Here is an 18505-nt window from a genome sequence, read left to right on the forward strand (position 1 = left end):
ACTAACGTATATTCTTACTCTTGTTTGTCTTGTATTGGCAGTATTTGTTTTGCATGTATAAAATAATTAAATAGACGAATCTGCCTGGCCACAAAATGTTATATTTAGTGTAATATATCTTATCAACCGGTAGAGTGCGCACTTTCCAGAGTGAATCGGTTTTACACCTCAGTGATCGCAACTGCAGCTACTCATACGTGCTCATTTCATCAAAGCGCCCCTTTCCGCGCTTTGTTTCGTGGATCAGCTGTGCATGGACCTAAAACCCCACCCGATTAGGAAGGAACGAAGGGGGGAAAAAGCAATAATGACCACAAGAAAATAAGAGGCTTTAAAAAAACTAACATTCTGTAAGGCGTCTAATCAAAACACCGCCGTTTATATTGCGACCCTTGAGGACTGAAACGGGTCACATCTTCGCATTCCTCCCATCTGATAGCGGCGGCGAAGACATCCAGTCAGTTGATATTTTGCTACCCTAGCCACTCTCTCAAGATGATAGCCCTTTTTAACAAGCTGTTGGACTGGTTTAAACAGCTATTTTGGAAGGAGGAGATGGAGTTGACACTGGTCGGTCTGCAGTATTCGGGGAAAACCACCTTCGTCAACGTAATAGCGGTAATTTCTCAGTTTACTCGCTCCGTCTGTGTGTGTGCACCGATTACGATGGGAACAGACCTTTGCACAAAGTAGCGGTCTCGTGATTGAACCGCTACTCCTCCTTTCAATTGGTACAGTGTCGCAGTATTATTCGTAATCCGGATCTTTTCGTCCTGGCTAGAAACAAATAGACTCTGTGTGTGTGAATAATGTCTAGATGTAATTGAATAGGACGATATGCTATATTAATTGACGTATATGATTTATTGAAGGATGGAGACTGCATTTACAACCTTGAAATGGTGCACGGTTATTTCATTGTACACCAGAGAGTGTATATGTGACACACAACCTAGATAATTATGTGCAGTAAAATGTGCTGGGGCTAAATCCGCCCTGGAATGTCCAAACCAAAGTCTTGGATTAGGATGCTGATACTGCTTACATGGATCTATGACAAGGAACTAGAAAAGGCCAAGACTAGGACCAGGAAAGACCAAGGCATAGGCCTACATTGGTTGAAGTACTTTTACACACTGCAGGCTACACCAGGCCCTAAAATAGTGTATCGCTCTGACATACAGCCAGTAGGTCACAGTTGGGCTGTACATTTGATATTGGCCTCCACTCTGACTGTATTCATTGTATCACCCACTCCTTATTCGCTTCTACTTTGTGGCAACAACAACAACCCTTTCACCTGCTCCATTGCAACACTGTATCAAGCCTCTCACCAGCCAGTGTGTGATTGTAGTGATATCCTTGCAGTGTGGTATGTCAATGGGTGTATAATGGTTTGTACATTCTACAGGTATTTTTGTATGAAGAGGACATGATTAGCCTATCTTTATTCGAATTTGTGTAAATACTGTAAGTGTGTGTTCACCCCTCTACCAGTGCTGATGAGTATCCCCTCTGCGAACACACACAAAACCAGGCTGTGCAGAAGAATGTCATATGTCACAGAGCGCATAAATTAAACCTGGACTTTACCTCCTTGCATCTGCCTGGTCCAGCTGAGCCCAATCTCCCAGCCCTATCTACGTCCCCTAGCCTAGCAAGCTGCCTGATCTTGCGAGCTTACATGAATGTTCGCTGCACGGATATGCAGTAATCAGCCTTATGAGGCTACCCAGGCCCTGCCTCAGACCCTGCCCTTGCTCCTACCCATCCTGAGCCCAATCCTCATCCCCTGCTCCAGCCCAGGCTCAGCTAGCCACAGCCGATTACCCAGCCTCAGCTCATTCCGCTGCCCCATTCACAGCTCCAAGTCCAGCCTCAGCCGATTTCCCCAGCACCATCACATCCCCATTTTCTGCCCCATACTCAGCGCATTCCCGGCCCTGTGCCCATCCCCCAGGCCCACTTAGCTCAGGGCTCTCAAACTCACTGTCCGGGGCCATATCCGTCTGGTTTTCACAGACCGTCCAATTCCCAACTTCCTGATTCTTGTGGTGTATCTGTTGAGCTGCCACAGGTGGCAGTGAGTGGGGTCGTCCTGTCTTATTGGAGGAGTGAGAATCAGAAGGCTGTCAGCTCTGGCCCTGGCTCCCCACTGAGTGCTAGACAGGGACTTGGGAAGATGGTGACTTAGTGACTCATCCTGGTTTGTCAGATCCTCCCATCTGGCAGTTTTGTGTCTCATAACAGTCCCAGTGAGTGGCAGTTAAATGTCCTTTTATCTGTCTGCTTTTATTGCACAACTGAAGGCCCAGAGTCTAACTCAGCCATGCTCTGATCAGTATTGACAGGTTATGGGTGACTGCAGTATGATCACTTAGTAGGGAAGTGTATTTTTAATGGTGTAGTTTTCTAACTTTTTGGGATGACACTTTCAGATAGAGATGTAATGTATAGAGCATACATGGCGTTCTGTTCCATTTTAAGACCGAGGGAATCATATCAGTTCTAGACATTACATTTCTATGTCCAGGTTGTTGTGAAAGCATTGAAGCCATATCCCACTCATACTAAGAATCCAAGTACAGATCTGTAGGCTAGGCTATAGGCTATGTAACAAGATGGCGCCGACAGACATGGCCGCCCTGTTCCTAGCTCCTAGCCAACTTTGCAGTATTTATTTTTTGGGTGTTATTTCTTACATTATTGGTGCAGAATGTTTCTTGCATTATTACATACAGCCAAAAATAACTTTTGTATATTAGATCGGCAGTCACTCACCAGCATTTCGATCAGAAATGAGACTTTCCTGAATTGGATCTTTTGTTTGTACCCCTGAGGGAATTTCTCTCATCCCAGGGGCTGCTCAAAGACGCCGTTGATGGAAAAGACATATGGAGTGGGCTTTAAGTCTGACTCAGGATGCATACATACCATCCACCGCTTCCGAGTATATTACTCGCTAATATTCAGTCCCTGGACAATAAAATAGCCTAGCTCCGGGCGAGGATCTCCTTCAGGAGAGACATCAGAGACATACTTTGTAACATACTTTGTTTTACGGAATCATGGCTCTCCGGATATACTGTCCCTGTCCATAGAGCCAACAGGGTTCCCCCTACATCATGCGGACAGGAAGAAAGAACTATCTGGGGAAAAGAAAGGTGGAGGCGTATATTTCATGATTAACTACTCATGGTGTGATTGTGGTAACGTAAAGGAGCTCAAGTCTATTTCTTTTCTCCCAATCTGAAATACCTTACCATCAAATGCAGACCGCATTATGTCCAGAGGTAATTCTCTTCGGTCATCGTCACAGCCGTGTATATGCATTCGGCCCCTCCCCTCCTATAGACATAAATCTTTGGTCTAATCAATCAGAATGTATGCTTCTAGATTGTTTTGATCACACAAACTGGGATATTTTCCGGGTTGCTTCCAAGAATAGCATTTTCGTATACACTGACTCTGACTGGGTTCATCAGGAAGTGCATAGAGGATGTTATTCCCACTGTGACGATTAGAACTTATCCAAACCAAAAACTGCATAGATGGCAGCATTCGCGCAAAAGTGTAAGCACAAACCACCACATTTAACCATGGCAAGGTGACTGGGAACATGGATGTGTACAAACCGAGCTGCTATGACCTCCGTAAGGCAATCAAACAGACAAAACTTTAGTGCAGGGACAAAGTGTATTTGCAATTCAATGTCTAAGACGCAAGACATATGGGGCAGGGACTCCAGAAAATCACAGATTATAAAGGGAATTACCAGCCACGTCTTGGACACCGAGGCCTTGCTCCCGGACAAGCTAAACACCTTCGCCCACTTCGAGGAAAACACAGTGCCGCCGTCGCGAGCCACCACCGCTCACAAAGACTTTGAGCTCACGTTCTCCGTGGGCGACGTGAGTAAGACATTTAAACGTGATAACATTCGCAAGGCTGCCGACCCAGATAGCATCCCTAGCCGCGTCCTCAGAGCATGTGCAGTCCAGCTGGCTGGAGTGTTTATTGACATATTCAATCTCTCCCTATCCCCGTCTGTTTTCTCCACTTGCTTCAAGGTGTCCACCGTTGTTACTGTACCCAAGAAAGCGTGGCCATGCACGTCTCCAACTCATTCACCAAGTTCGCAGACAACAGCAGTGGTAGGCCTGATTACCAACAGCGACGAGACGGCCTACAGGGAGGAGGTGAGGGCCCTGGCAGAGTGGTGTCGGGAAAAATAAATAACTTCTCCCTCAACGTCAACAAAACAAAGGAGCTGATCGTAGACTTCGGTAGACAGCAGAGAGAGCACTCCCCCATCCACATCAACGGGGCCACAGTGGAGAGGATGAAACGCTTCATGTTCCTCTGTGTGCACATCACGGACAACCTAAAATGGGCCCATCCTCACAGAAAGTGCGGTGAAGAAGGCACTAAGACCCTCACAAACTTCTACCGATGTACCATTGAGAGCATCCTGTCGGGCATCCTGTAGGGCTCTCCAGAGAGTGGTGCAGTCAGCCCAACGCAGTACCTGGGGCACGCTGCCTGCCCTCTAAGACATCTACAGCACCCGGTGTCACAGGAAGGCATCTACAGCCACCTGAGCCACGGCCTGTTCACACCGCTACCATCTAGAAGGCGGAGACAGCTGGGACCGAAGAAACTGTTTTTCAATCTCTATCTCCAGGCCATCAGTCTGTTAGTCACCACTAGCCTCCGCCCAGTACCCTGCCCTTTAGTCACTGTTACTAGCCGGCTACCACCCGGTACTCTACCCTGCACCTTAGAGACTGTTGCCTTATGTACAGTACAAAGTCATTGAACACTGGTCACTAATAATGTTTACATACTGTTTTACCCACTTCATACGGACATACTGTATTCTAGTCGAGGCTCATCCTATATACAGTTGAAGTCGGAAGTTTACATACACCTTAGCCTAATACATTTCACAATTCCTGACATTTAATCCTAGTAATAATTCCCTGTCTTAGGTCAGTTAGGATCACCACTTTTTTTATTTTAAGAATTTGAAATGTCAGAATAATAGTAGAGTTTACATACACTCAATTAGTATTTGGTAGCATTGCCTTTAAATTGTTTAACTTAGGTCAAATGTTTCGGGTTGCCTTCCACAAGCTTCACACAATAATTTGGGTGAATTTTGGCCCATTCCTCCTGACAGAGCTGGTGTAACTGAGTCAGGTTTGTAAGCCTCTTTGCTCATACACGCTTTCTCAGTTCTGCCCACAAATGTTCTATAGGACTGAGGTCAGGGCTTTGTGATGGCCACTCCAACACCTTGACTTTGTTGTCCTTAAGCCAGTTTGCCATGAGATGTTGCTTCAATATATCCACATGATTTTGCTTCTTCATGATGCCATCTATTTTGTGAAGTGCACCAGTCCCTCCTGCAGCAACGCACCCCCATAACATGATGCTGCCACCCCCGTGCTTCACGGCAAAAGACATTTGTGGAGTGGTTGAAAAACGAGTTTTAATGACTCCAACCTCAGTGCACGTAAACTTCCGACTTCAGCTGTAGCTGCTGTACACACCTTTTCTATTCATATACTGTCCATAATGTCTATACACACCATCATATACATATAGATTTATTCCAGGACTCTGACATTGCGTGTTCTGAAATGTCTTAATTATTTTCTTTTTTGGATTTGTGTGTATTATTAGGTATTACTGCAATAGAGCTAGACACATCAGTATTTCACTGCACCTGCGATAACATCTGCAGAATATGTGTACGTAGCTAATCAAATTTGAGTTATGTACAAATATGTTTTCATATAAAATGGGATAAATTAGGTGAGATTACCCCCCCCAATATAGCAGACTGGGACCGACATAGCTAAATGCAATCTATTATAGCTAGGGCCCTTAGTCTTTTCTAGGGCCCTTAGTCTTTTCTAGGGCCCTTAGTCCATGTGACCTGACCAGGACAACCTCAAGGCCTAATTCCTTTCCTGGTCAGGTCATGCAGTCAGGGGAAAACTCAGGACCCCAATTATATCATCATCTGTAGACAGGGAGTGACATTATGCTTAAATGGCATCTGACTTAACAATGAGTTCCATGTGACGTTGATACAATGTTGTGAGGTCTTGTGAGGACAATGGCCCTCCTTTACAGTTTTCTCCTGAAAAAAAATCTAATGGCTGCTCTGGCATCCACTGAGAGATTTTTTAGATTTTTATTATTTAACTAGGCAAGTCAGTTAAGATCAAATTCTTATTTACAATGACTGCCTAGGAACAGTGGTTTAACTGCCTTGTTCATGGGCAGAAAGACAGATTTTTACCTTGTCACCTCGGGGCTTCGATCTAGCGATCTTTCCGTTACTGGCCCAGCGCTCTAACCACTAGGCTACCTACTCTGGGATCCTCTCCAATATTTAGGTCAGATGTTGTTCAGTGGTTATGAAGGAGGAACAAAGGCCTCGCTTATTTCCTCCCAAGTTGATATGAAGTCACTCCATGATCAAAACAGTAGGCTTGGCTGTAGGCAAATCCTATTGACCTTTTTACATAGGCTCCCTGTTTGGGGTTTCTATATCCAGGAATGTTTGCCCTTTGTAAAAAAAAAGTGATTTCTGTAGTTTTGCTATCATTTCATTTGGACTGTTATGGAAGTTTACATCTTAATCTTAGGGATTTTGGTCAAAATCTCAGTTTTGATTGATTCCATGTGAACTTTGAGCTCACAATCTTTGCATTGGGACATACGCAGCGTTTGCATTAGGAAATACACAACAGGCAACGCTCGCCACATTTGCGTCCATTGATCCCAATTGATCGTGGGGCTCTTTCTTATTTGAACTACACAAACGGGCTACACACAGTTCAGATAGGCCTACACACAAGTGTATGAACCCCCTGCCTGCCTCTGAAAGTCTGTGAGAGACTTATTCCCTTGGCCGAACAGGTCTTTGCTAGTAATGTGTCAGTCTGGCTGAAATATAGTTCCAGGTTGCATTAGTCTTGTCTGAGACACCTCTACAGCATGATCAGGTCAACACCTCGCCCCCGGGACGACGGAAATTACACTAGTCTCAGGACCCTATAGAGTGAAAGTGTAATATTGATATCAAGTAGAGAGATGGCTTTGTGGCCTAGTGTCCTACTTTTACTTAGTATACTTTATTTAACCTTGCCTCAACCGAACTGACTTCATGAACAAAGTGCATCAGGTGGTGGTGTGGAATAAGCTTGTTTTGTAATGATGGCACAAGGACAACCGCAGTGGATGCTCTTTAAGTTGTTCATTTAATGGGCAGCCGTTCCCTCTGCTTCCTGTGTTGCTCTCAACTCAAATGTTATTCGTCAGAGAGAGTACAGGAGCAGCACTCCGACAGTACAAGATGAAGGCTTTCTTCTTGAGTTTCATAATGCATTTTACTCTTTCACTATTGGGTTTATATTTGTAAACTGATTTAGACCTGGAGATTAACACGACACTACCACTGGGTATGTTTTAGTCATTTTCAGCTGAACTCGTGACATTTTCCTGAAAGTTGTGTTGTCTAGGCTGAGCTCTGGTGTCAGCATTCTGCAGATTTAATGACTCGTCAGAAATGTCAGCTCCGAGGTGGAGTTTCTCCTAGGTACAGATCAAACATCCACTTTCCCTCTCCATTCCTAACCTTAAAAAGGGGCAATCTGCAGTTGCTACATCCATTTTTGGAATTGTAAACGAATGATATGTACTCATTGATTCTTGAAGAATATAACTTATAAATGCCTCATAAGCTTAGTTCAACTGTCGTACCCCATCAGAAACCCGTATGTATGTATGTACGCACGCACGCACGCACACACACACACACACACACTTGTTTTTACCTTGGTTTGTAAACAAAGTAAATGTAAACAAACACTATATAGCCTCAAAACATGGTTTAATCTATCGCTTTGATTTCATGGATGGTCGGTCCTTGGACCCATAGTTCTATCTATGAATTTGAGAGTAGTTACATTTCTCCAGCCCCTTCCCCTCAGCTTTTTATCGAAAGAGGCGGGGAGGCTCTTTGTTACAGTTTCAACCAATGGTTGCCCCTTTTAACATAAGTGGGGGGGAAATGCAAAACGGATCTGAGATCAGCTTCTAGAATCAACTTCAACCCTGCGCCCGAAATGTCAATCTTTTCAAGTCCTAATAGCCTTGTCTTCCTGTAGGGACACAGTGACACCTAGCGTGAATTTGACCCAATGTTTCAGCGTGGAACCTGTCTACTATTTCAGTGAGTTCTAGTCCGCTTACTCTCACAGCGGTAGTCTGAAACAACTCAATATCCGTCTTGATTCTTGATGAATATAGCTTCTGAATTCCTCGTGAGATTAGTTCAACTGTCGTACCCCCCTTTTTTTTTTTTTCATGTAATTTTTTTTCTCCTCTGTATGTGAACTGTAGCGCCTCAACGTATGTTTAAAACTATAACTTTGATCTCATGCGTGGCCAGTCCTTGCATCCAGAGCTCTGTCTATGAATTTGAGAGTGGCTACATTTCTTCAGCCTCAAATCTGTGGTGGGCGAACTGCTTTGTTGTCGCTTGCTTGAACCGCACTTTTGCCCCTTTTTATAGAAAGAACTATTGACAGAATCATTGGTATTACTACCTCATTTGATAATGTTAGCTTCCCTTTAGTATAAAATAGAAAGTGAGGCATATTTCGTTGTATCCAAAGGTGGCTAGATAACTCATTGATCCTGCTTCATGAAACACGCTACCACCTTGCTTTCAGATGAGAAACAAGGTACATAGGCCTATCCACTGTGCACTGAGACCTGAGTGTGTACGGTACAGGAACCCTATTTACTCTTCTTCATACACACCTCCCAGGATGCATCTGATGACGTAGCCTGGGGCAGTGTGATGAAAGTGCTGCTGGCCGTTGGGATCAGGTGACTTGCGGTCATGTCCCTGAGTTACGCATCATCGTCCAATATGGCTCATAATAATGATGAATGTGTCTGCTGAACGGTACTGCGTGTCTAACGGTCGCTCTCTCCGTCTGTCTCCCCCCGTCCCTCCAGTCAGGACAGTTCAGTGAGGACATGATCCCTACAGTGGGCTTCAACATGAGGAAGATCACCAAGGGCAACGTCACCATTAAGGTCAGAGCGTCAGACCTGATGACGAGAACACAGGCAATGTTTTGATGATGAGCTGGACTTGTCCTTGGTGCTCATGCTGATAGTGTGTATTACGCGTCAGGTTACGTGAGACTGAGAGCGAGTCCGCGCGTGTGTGTGTTTTGTACGCTTACATTCCGTTGTTCCCCAGCTGTGGGATATCGGGGGTCAGCCTCGATTCCGGAGCATGTGGGAGAGATACTGCAGAGGAGTCAGTGCCATTGTGTGAGTATACACACACACACACACACACACCCTCATCAGAGGTCCATGTACCCTTTTTACCTTTCACATGCAGTAATGCTGAATCTCTCTCTCTCTCTCTCCTCTCTCAGTTACATGGTCGATGCTGCAGACCCAGAGAAGATTGAGGCCTCGAAGAATGAACTACACAACCTCCTAGACAAACCCCAGCTACAGGGGATCCCAGTGAGTACAGGCTTTTACAAAAATATGATATTGGTATCGGTGTGTCGATGTTACTGAAGAGGTCAAGATGAGTGTAGGCGTCGTGGAGTATGGAGGTATTGGGTGGCAGAGGCTCACCTTGACCTGAGCTGTACACAAGTCGAGGGGCGGGGGTAGGAGAGGAAGAGAAAGAGTAGAGGTTTAAGAGAGACGGGGGAGAGCGACGAATGGACAGAGCGAACAACTGGGTGGTGGTTGAGCATTGCAGATTTACTAGCATCTCCAAGGCTAGTGCCGTAGCAGTGCTGGAGGTAGGGAGGGATGGAGGTGGGGGAAGGACGGAGGTGGGGGAAGGACGGAGGTGGGGGAAGGACAGAGGGAGGGGATTGTGTGTCTCTGTCTGGGGCCGGACGTGTATTGACTGTGGGGGGGGGGGCATTAGCAGACCTGGGCAGTGCAGTGAAATCCAGACAGGATGGCAAGTGATTCTCAGAGTATTGTTAGTATCGGGTCATCTTTAAACACATCACTGCTCTCATAGACATGACGATAGGGGCCTAGAACACAGGGATGGATGACACGAGTCACATCACACATGCTGCTGACTGGGGTGAGGACATGTTTATTTAAAGCCGAGGGGAGTGTGGCTGTCAGCCATTTTAAATGAGAGCGGGAAGATGGATAACGTTGTTCTGACACTAGCTAGCTATTCCCCCACTCACACCAATTATCTTTAGCTGCCTTTGTTTCTCCACTAGCAGATATTGGCTTCCAACTGTTATTTGGAATGAGCTCTAGTTACTGTGTTACAGCGTTAGCCTGTGAAATGTAGTTCACAGCTCCAAGTGGACTATACAGCTCTAGTAACAGTGTTATAAAGCCTGTGGATACTATTGTTAAATGGCATTGGGTTTGCAGAAGAAAAGCCTAAAAGCAGGTGCGTTGGCACAGGCAAAATCACTCATGTCATTTCTGTTGACTCTCAGGTACTGGTTTTGGGGAACAAAAGAGATATTACGGGTGCCTTGGATGAGAAGGAGCTGATTGAAAGGATGTGAGTATGGGAGCTCTGCCTTTTCCTTTAGCATGATTTTCACAATCTACTGTGTGGGTCTCTGTCTGTGTGTTTGTCCTTATCTGTGTGTGTGTGTCTGTGTGTGTCTGTCTGTGCGCCTGTCTGTGCTTCTGTCTGTATGTGCGTCTGTCTGTGCATCCGTCTGTCTGTCTGTGTGTCTATGTGTGTGTCTATGTGTGTGTGTCTTATGTGTGTCTGTGTGTCTTGTCTGTCTGTCTATGTGTCTGTCTATGTGTGTCTTTGTCTGGGTAATTTAAATGTTCTCTCTTTAACATTGCCCTCACACAGGAACCTGTCAGCCATCCAGGACAGAGAGATCTGCTGTTACTCAATCTCCTGCAAGGAAAAAGACAACATTGGTAAGAAAACAAATGGTTAAATGATTCCGAGGGGTTGGGTTAAATGATTCCGAGGGGTTGGGTTAAATGATTCCGAGGGGTTGGGTTTTCAGTTGTACAACTGACTAGGTATCCCCTTTCCCTTTTTAATGTTATGTAATTCCATAGTAATGGCCTGATAACTATACCTTTTTATACTTTTTGTGTCGTTGGGAGTAATTGAAACAAACAAAACCATTTGTGTTTCTATCTTCTGGCAGATATCACACTACAGTGGCTGATCCAGCATTCCAGAACCAGGAGGACAACAACATGAGGCCTCAACTTACTGGATGACCCCTCCTCCTCCCCCCTGCAGGACCACAACTCCAAGACCAACCGTACCCCTCCTTCTCATCTGCTCTCTCCTCTCCCCCTCCTTTCCCTCCGCTCCTCCCTTCTCTCATCGCTCTTATCCATTTCTAGTCCCTTCGTTTCACTCCTACCCTCTTGGTATACACAGATCTGAGAGGATTGGATAGGTGTGAGCAATATGGCCGAATATGGAGCCATCACCACAATGCTTCTTCTCGGATCTGCGTACATGGAATGAGTAGAGGCTAAGAGAAGGGGCTGTCCTGTCATCTTCAGGTCACCTTCCTTTTTCTTTTCTTTTTTAGCTATCTGAGATCCATACATTTTATTCTTTAAAACCCCCCTACCTGATTCTGTTCTTGTAAAGAGTGTGAAAAATTATGATTTGCACTGTTTGAATTGTTTTGGTATGCATTTTTTTACACCGTGTACTTCAGGCTGGATAATGTTGACTCTTGACAGTCACCCACTGAGTAGGTATTGTTTGCATTGACTGTTGTTTATTTAGTTTTTTATATATATATATACTATACTTGTACAGTGTGGGTCTGATTGGATGAGATTTTGGTCAATGAGGTAATATATTTTCACTTGCTCAAATGAATCATGTTAGCCTGTCATTCAAAGTTAAAACTACTCACACAGACACTCACTCATTCTGTCGACGAACCTGTAGCTTCACAGCTGTTCCCATAGCAACATGGTGGCCATTTTGTCTCTTAACCTGATCAGGTGATCAGCTCTGACCAATTATTTGTTGAGATTTATTGGACACAGTCATTACGCCTTTCTCTTGCATGTTTAACCTAACTGAAAGGAAAAGCATTCCACTACAATCTGAAGGATACATACGTTTAATATATAGGTCAGCTCACAAGTTAGCAAAACTGAGATATATATATGACATTACAGGAAATTGTTCAATGTTGATGCAACATAAATCAATAAAGTTTCACGCAGGTTCGATATCCTTGATAATAAGTAAATCAATGTGATGGTCTTAAGCAAACATGTTCACCTTAGTGCTGCTTTTCAAACAGCTTTTCTCATATCACAGTCAAAGTCTGTTCCAATTCCAAATGCAAAACAATGTAATATAAGATTTGATATCGTGTTATTTGGGGTAGATTTGGACCCTGCTTTGAGTTGTAAATATTCTCACCAATATCAGTTTGCAACATTTTACTTGAACCCTCCTTTTAAAAGTCCTACGTGACACTGTCATAACAGTGACATAAGTCATGTCAAACAGTCATGTCTGCTGATGGCAACTGATGAGTTGGAGAGGTCAGATGGAGAGATCAAGTAAAGTGTAACTATTGCAACCAGACACTTTAGCTAGCTATCCCTAATGTTACTTAGCAACATTTTGAATGGGCTATTCCTATGTCACCTCACATTAGCATGCATTGACATTCACACGCTTTTCCGTCCGACATGTATCTCACTAAAACACATGTCCATGAATTGTGATGAATGCTACAGTACTTGCCATCTCGTATAACATGTTTATAAGGCCATATTTGACTCTTAGTGTTTAGGTTTTCTTTTTATGTCTTAACTTTGAACATAACCACGAAAAAAAAGACGCAATACAACAATTCAATACTAAAATCGGCAGTATGCTCTTTAAAAACATCTCATAGAGCACAGAAAGGATGTAAAGCACGCAATATCCAACTTGTATATTTTGTTTCCAGTGGGTTTTGTCTGATTATTCACTCCCTGAATATGAATCTAGCCATTGCCTCCACTAACAGTTCCTCCCTGTTGGATGTGGAGGTTTCAGCTCAGCCTTTAGTTTAGTGCCATGTACTGTACTGTACTGTAGCTATAGGTTGCATACTAGTAGTCTACTGTTGCTTCCTCCCGCCTTTTCCCCTTTCCTACATTCACACAGATATGAAAGAGCTAGACTGGTTAAAAGAGGCATCCATCCACCATATTGCTTTCACACGTCCTCTCTGTCCAGATCGTTTCAGGTTGAGTTGAGCCGAGGAAGTCCCTTTTAGAGTATTGAGATGCATCCCCGGTCCCGTTCTTCACTTCAACGCCTCTCCATAGGCTTAATACCTGTTTAAGGTTGCTAGTCGTTATATGAAGTTGGACGTTTGCACCTGACGGAATGTACCATGGGTGAATTGGCTTGTTTTAACACAAAGTAAAAATGGTCTTGTCTCTAAAATCAAGTGAAAGGTGTAATTTGTTCCACGATGCACCTGGCTACAGTGACTGACAGTGATGTGTTTCAGGGTTATTGGTTAACAGTGACAGTACCTCTTCGTCTTGGTTTCTCTGCCTGAGAATAGGAGTCTCTCACCTTATGCTGAACAGACCTGGTTGTGTTGGGTTTTATGTGTGTGGGTTCAGAGAAGTCTGGTGCCAATCTGTTTCCTTACGGAATTGTCATGTAATGTTTAGATTGACAATGGAGTTGGCAAAAGCGCAAACCGATCGGGGACCAGGCTAGGTTCAGAGTACAGTGAAACAGAGAGAACTCACATCATGACTGTCTGCTGGAATTATCTCAGCCTTTATTTTATTTTTTAAATTTTAAATGTAAAAAAAAATCGTTTTTGTTTCAGTTTCATGCTTTTTGGGAGAATATACACATTCCTGATGAAAAGGAATCAGCACTAAGAAACGGAGCTCTATGTACTAGTTGTTTTTAATCCTTTCAGATAGGATCTTGTACATAGTGACTTTCAACCAAAACAACTCTCCTGAATATCAGGCCTGATGAATATGGCTATTCTTTTAATACAAAACTATACACACTTTTCCTACAGCGGCTGTCTGCAGCCGTAACGAGCTGTTATGAGAGCCAGGATGTTATCCTTGTAGCAGTCTTCTGAATGCATTGTGATAAAGTGTATGTCATTCTTATGGGGGGGGGGGGGGGGGGGGGGGGGTGATGATGGCTTGTCTGTGTCTCTGTCTGCTGTGAGCGAATGTGTGATTTTGGATGAGTGGGTGGTGCGTCGTTCCCAGTGGTTAGTACCTCCTGAAATACTATGGTGCGCCATTCTCAGTTCTGAAATTGAGAAGCTCAAAACTGTTAAGTTTCCTCGCTCTCTTAATACATTATCCAGAGTGACTGGATAAGGAGAACTTAGGGCACATTGACTGATTTTTCACTTAGTCGGCTCGGGGATTCGAACAAATAACCTTTCGGTTACTGGTCCAGTGCTCTTAACTACTAGGCTACCTGCTGTAATTCATATATAAAATACATGAAACCAGGCTGACCAATTGCCTAATGAAAGACCAATAAGGCCACATGAACATATTAAATATATAGTTTCATATTGGCACATATTGAAATATGTCCATCATGGTTCATGAACCTCTTTGCAGTGAACTACAGTAAACCAATCTCTGCTCCATGATCCCAGCATAAGGAAGAGAGTGATCCACAAAACTCTTGAATCAAACCTCCAACCTGCTGTTGGTGGAGCTCCCACGGACAAGCGACATGGTTAGCCAGTTGAACTAAAGGCCACAGTGTGAATGTACAACAACAACAAAAAACGTCTGATCGTTGCAATTTCTTCTTTTGAACTATTTTTTGATTTCAGTTGATGTGGTCGACATGGTGGGACAAAACATAAAGTCCAGGTGTCTCTGTCATCACGAGGACCCCACGTGACTTTAATTAATGTATCTTCATTTTCTGTCCTGTCAGTGACCACTCTGTATGTGTCGCTATTGTTATCTTGAGATGAAGAATAAAATAAAACTGTCCCACTCTGTAAACCCAATTTATGGATTTTCTTTCTTCTGTGAGTTTCATTGTATGACTGTAATTTATTATATACAGTACCAGTCAAACGTTTGGACACACCTACTCATTCAAGGGTTTTTCTTTATTTAAAAACAACTATTTTCTATATACCTATACCACCCATACCTTGCCACAACACAACTGATTTGGAAAAAAAATCCACAAATTAACTTTTAACATGGCACACCTGTTAATTGAAATGCATGCGAGGTGACTACCTCATGAAGCTGGTTGAGAGAATGGCAAGAGTGTGGAAAGCTGTCATCAAGGCAAAGGGTGGCTACTTTGAAGAAATAAAATCTATTTGGATTTGTTTCTTTTTTGGTTACCACATGATTTGATATGTGTTATTTCATAGTTTTGATGTCTTCACTATTATTCTACAATGCAGAAAATAATCTAGATAAAGAAAAACCCTTGGAACGAGTCAGTGTGTCCAAACTTTTGACCGGTACTGTATGTTTGCTACATAATAAAACTATTGGTCACTATTTTTGGAATGCGGCGCTGTCTACAAATTAATCTGGAGTTTCATTGTTGGAATGGTTTTTCCATGGTAAGTACAGTTCAACACAGATGAGAACACTTCTTTATTTGTCCAGATCATTATGTGTTGCACAGACGAGAACCGTTATTTCACTGCATAATAGATGTCATTCCCAAGTAGACCCAACAAGAGGCGGTATAGGATCAGGTTTCAGATGGAAAGGGGTGTCTTTCTGGGGGAGGGAAAGGGGATACCTAGTCAGTCTTTCGCATTTAACCCAACCCCTCTGAACCAGAGCGGCCTGGGAAAAGTAATAACACGGGTGGACCTTTCTCTTCTCATCCTTGAACTTGTTTTTTTGTTGTTGTCTCTCCCTCTCTCATATTCACATGCAAAATAGACTCGGTGTAACTCGGGAAAGAGTTAAACTCATTAAGTAGTGTTGATGGCACCAGCCTGTTTGGCAGTGGAAAACGAACAAGAGAATGAAGGGACAACCAGATTACAAATGTCCGACAGATGGGTGCTGATGAGACGCCTTGCACTTAGCAAAGAAAACAAGTCACTTGCACAGAACGCTCACCATTTCATCTACAACAGCCTTATCTCAAAAGACCTGCTAGTTGGACTGTCTTTCAATAGATGTTGGTTTTCCAGGGCCTGCCTGACTATGTAAAGCTGTGAACCAGTAAATAGAGCCAGTGAAAGCACTGTTTCAGCCGGGATAGAAAGGTGATGTCTTTAGAGCTTATTTATTTTTCCCATGTTCCTTTAAAACCAAAGCCAAACACCCTCACAGAGGAAGTGTCCTGTGGTGGTCTGTCACTGGTACCAGTCCTGATTGAAAAACAACCCCAGTCACACAAATAGTCCACCCCCCGCTGTCCCGACTCCGGTCCGGTTCCACCCCCAGCAGTGACAATCACAGGACAGTGACAGAGCGGACTGAGCCGGTTCTGTGTTCTGCTGACAAAAGGAACACATGGAGACTGAGAGGTCCAGAACCTCTGCCCTCTCTGGGAACTGGGCCCAGGGTTCTCTGCAGGGTTCTAGCCTATCGGCCTGCGGAGCGCTGGACCCCCACAAAAACCGGTTCTGTTTGCATTCTCCAATGTTCCAGAGCTGGCTGCTAGGCAGTAGCCGTGACAACGTGTAGATTGTGGTGTGATCAGAGCCTGCTGAGCAAGAAGGGAACAAGACAAACAGAGGGCCTTAACACGGTCAGTACACACATGGGGAGGCCGAGAACACACACCCACACACATATTTTTCTCGCTCTTCTCTATTTTCTCCCATCCTTTCTCTCACCGTCAATGAATAAATGGACATAAATTCCCAAAATGCATTCGCATATGTGTACGACTGTGAATGAATGGACATGTGCATCTGTATATAACCATGAATAAGATTTGCTTGTGTGCCCCAACAAAGATCCCTCTTTCATTTCATAGACAGCTTGTGTCACTGAACTTGTCTCAATCACAAGATTTCCCTTCACAGCTGAGAAGGAGCTTTATGCAGTGGGTATCTGTGGCCTTTCTCAACACAGGCGGCACATTTTAGACACTGGCTGCCTCTCAATGGTCAAAAACCGTCTCCCTCTCCTAATCTCCTTTCCTTAATCTGCAGTGACGAGAACGAGCTGGACAGGTGAATGTCCATTCACAGTTGGCACCCCACCATACTGCGTTCACCTGTCCTGTCCCATTAGACCAATCCCTATTCAGAAGTCTGTACTGAAACCATGCTCTTCGTTCATACCCTTCTAATGTGAAAGCACCGATTAGATCAAAGCTTTATGGTGGATTCTCTTCTCTGACCTATTGGAGAGCTAGGAGAAACCATCTCCATGTTGTTGTCCACTCAAGTGCTTCCCAAGCTGTTTCTCACCCAGACTGGTTCCTAACTGGCTAGAACCTGTTCACTTGGTGTGTCACCAAAACACTCCGACCGCGTTATGTGGGTCACAGTTCCAATACTATGTGTCAACTGTGCCCTCCTCATCCTGGCTTTCATTGCTGCGCTTTGTCACCTTAGCCTACTTCAAGAGTCACTTCAGCCCCACCTCGCTTCATCTCGGATGCAGATCAGGTTTGAAAACCTTGTCTGATGAGAAAAGTAAGCAGTCTGAGAGAGCGATAAGGCCTCTCATTTTAATGAACCTTCCCATTATGCAGCCTCAGACACTCAATGGTGGCTTGGTAGACAGAGGAGAATTCCATGCGCAGCAAAAAACGGAACGTCTGGCCCGAACAAACAAGAGACCAGACCAAAAAAGGCCCCTCATTCGTCGTCATGGGAACCACAGGGCAACTGAAGGGTTTGGGAAAGTGCGGGTTGTTTTGGTCGCCTAGTGCCCCCTTTTTCCCTCATTCTTCCCTCTCTCCCCTCGTCTCCCTCTCTTGGTTCTGTTTGGTGACTGCGAGGGGAACTTCAATGTGACGGTAGCTTGGCAACTCCCCCGGTGGTTGGACATTGATATGCAGTGAGGGGACTGGGACTGGGGAGAGGGCTGAGGAACAATGCTCTCCTTATGAGAGTTCCCCGCCCCCCCCCCCCCCCCCCTCTCAGTCCCAGGCAGAACTAAGTGGGAGGACAAATATTTCAGCTCAGGGAGCCGAGACGCAACACATAAGACAGGGTCGACCAGCCGAAGGATCCTCACTGTCAATGTCCTCTGTGCTGTTAGTGTGTGTGTGTGTGTGTGTGTGAGAGAGGGATGATGGATGAGGATATGTGTCTGTGACAGAGAATGTGTGTACTTGTGTGTGTATGCGTCCGTGTGTGTGCGTGCATGTGTGTGTGTGTGTGGGCAGACGTGGTGGTCTCTTTAAATTGACAGTGACTTGTTCATGCTCTGATAGATGCTTTCCCTCAGCCATGACTTCCGTGCCAGTAAAAACAAGACCACAGAC

The 18505-nt window shown here is 44.5% G+C and overlaps 1 protein-coding gene across 1 annotated transcript; it reads left to right on the forward strand.

The window, feature by feature from the left end:
- Nucleotides 1-147: 147 nt before the first annotated feature.
- On the forward strand, nt 148-11662 carry LOC115142930 (ADP-ribosylation factor-like protein 8A). The gene is made up of 7 exons (XM_029682801.2): nt 148-618; nt 9046-9126; nt 9296-9369; nt 9480-9573; nt 10539-10606; nt 10916-10986; nt 11226-11662. The coding sequence occupies exons 1-7, from the start codon at nt 496-498 to the stop codon at nt 11279-11281; spliced, it is 567 nt and encodes a 188-aa protein (XP_029538661.1). The 5' UTR covers nt 148-495; the 3' UTR covers nt 11282-11662.
- Nucleotides 11663-18505: the final 6843 nt, after the last annotated feature.

Source organism: Oncorhynchus nerka, linkage group LG15, assembly GCF_034236695.1.
Source record: "Oncorhynchus nerka isolate Pitt River linkage group LG15, Oner_Uvic_2.0, whole genome shotgun sequence".
Lineage (NCBI taxonomy): Eukaryota > Metazoa > Chordata > Actinopteri > Salmoniformes > Salmonidae > Oncorhynchus > Oncorhynchus nerka.

What these genes read in the sequence shown, in the direction of transcription:
- LOC115142930 (XM_029682801.2), top strand. Translation starts at nt 496, where the DNA reads ATGATAGCCCTTTTTAACAAGCTGTTGGACTGGTTTAAACAGCTATTT. An exon ending in AGAGGAGTCAGTGCCATTGT is followed by an intron (nt 9,370 to 9,479) that starts GTGAGTATACAC and finishes CTCCTCTCTCAG; the next exon opens with TTACATGGTCGATGCTGCAG. An exon ending in CAAGGAAAAAGACAACATTG is followed by an intron (nt 10,987 to 11,225) that starts GTAAGAAAACAA and finishes ATCTTCTGGCAG; the next exon opens with ATATCACACTACAGTGGCTG.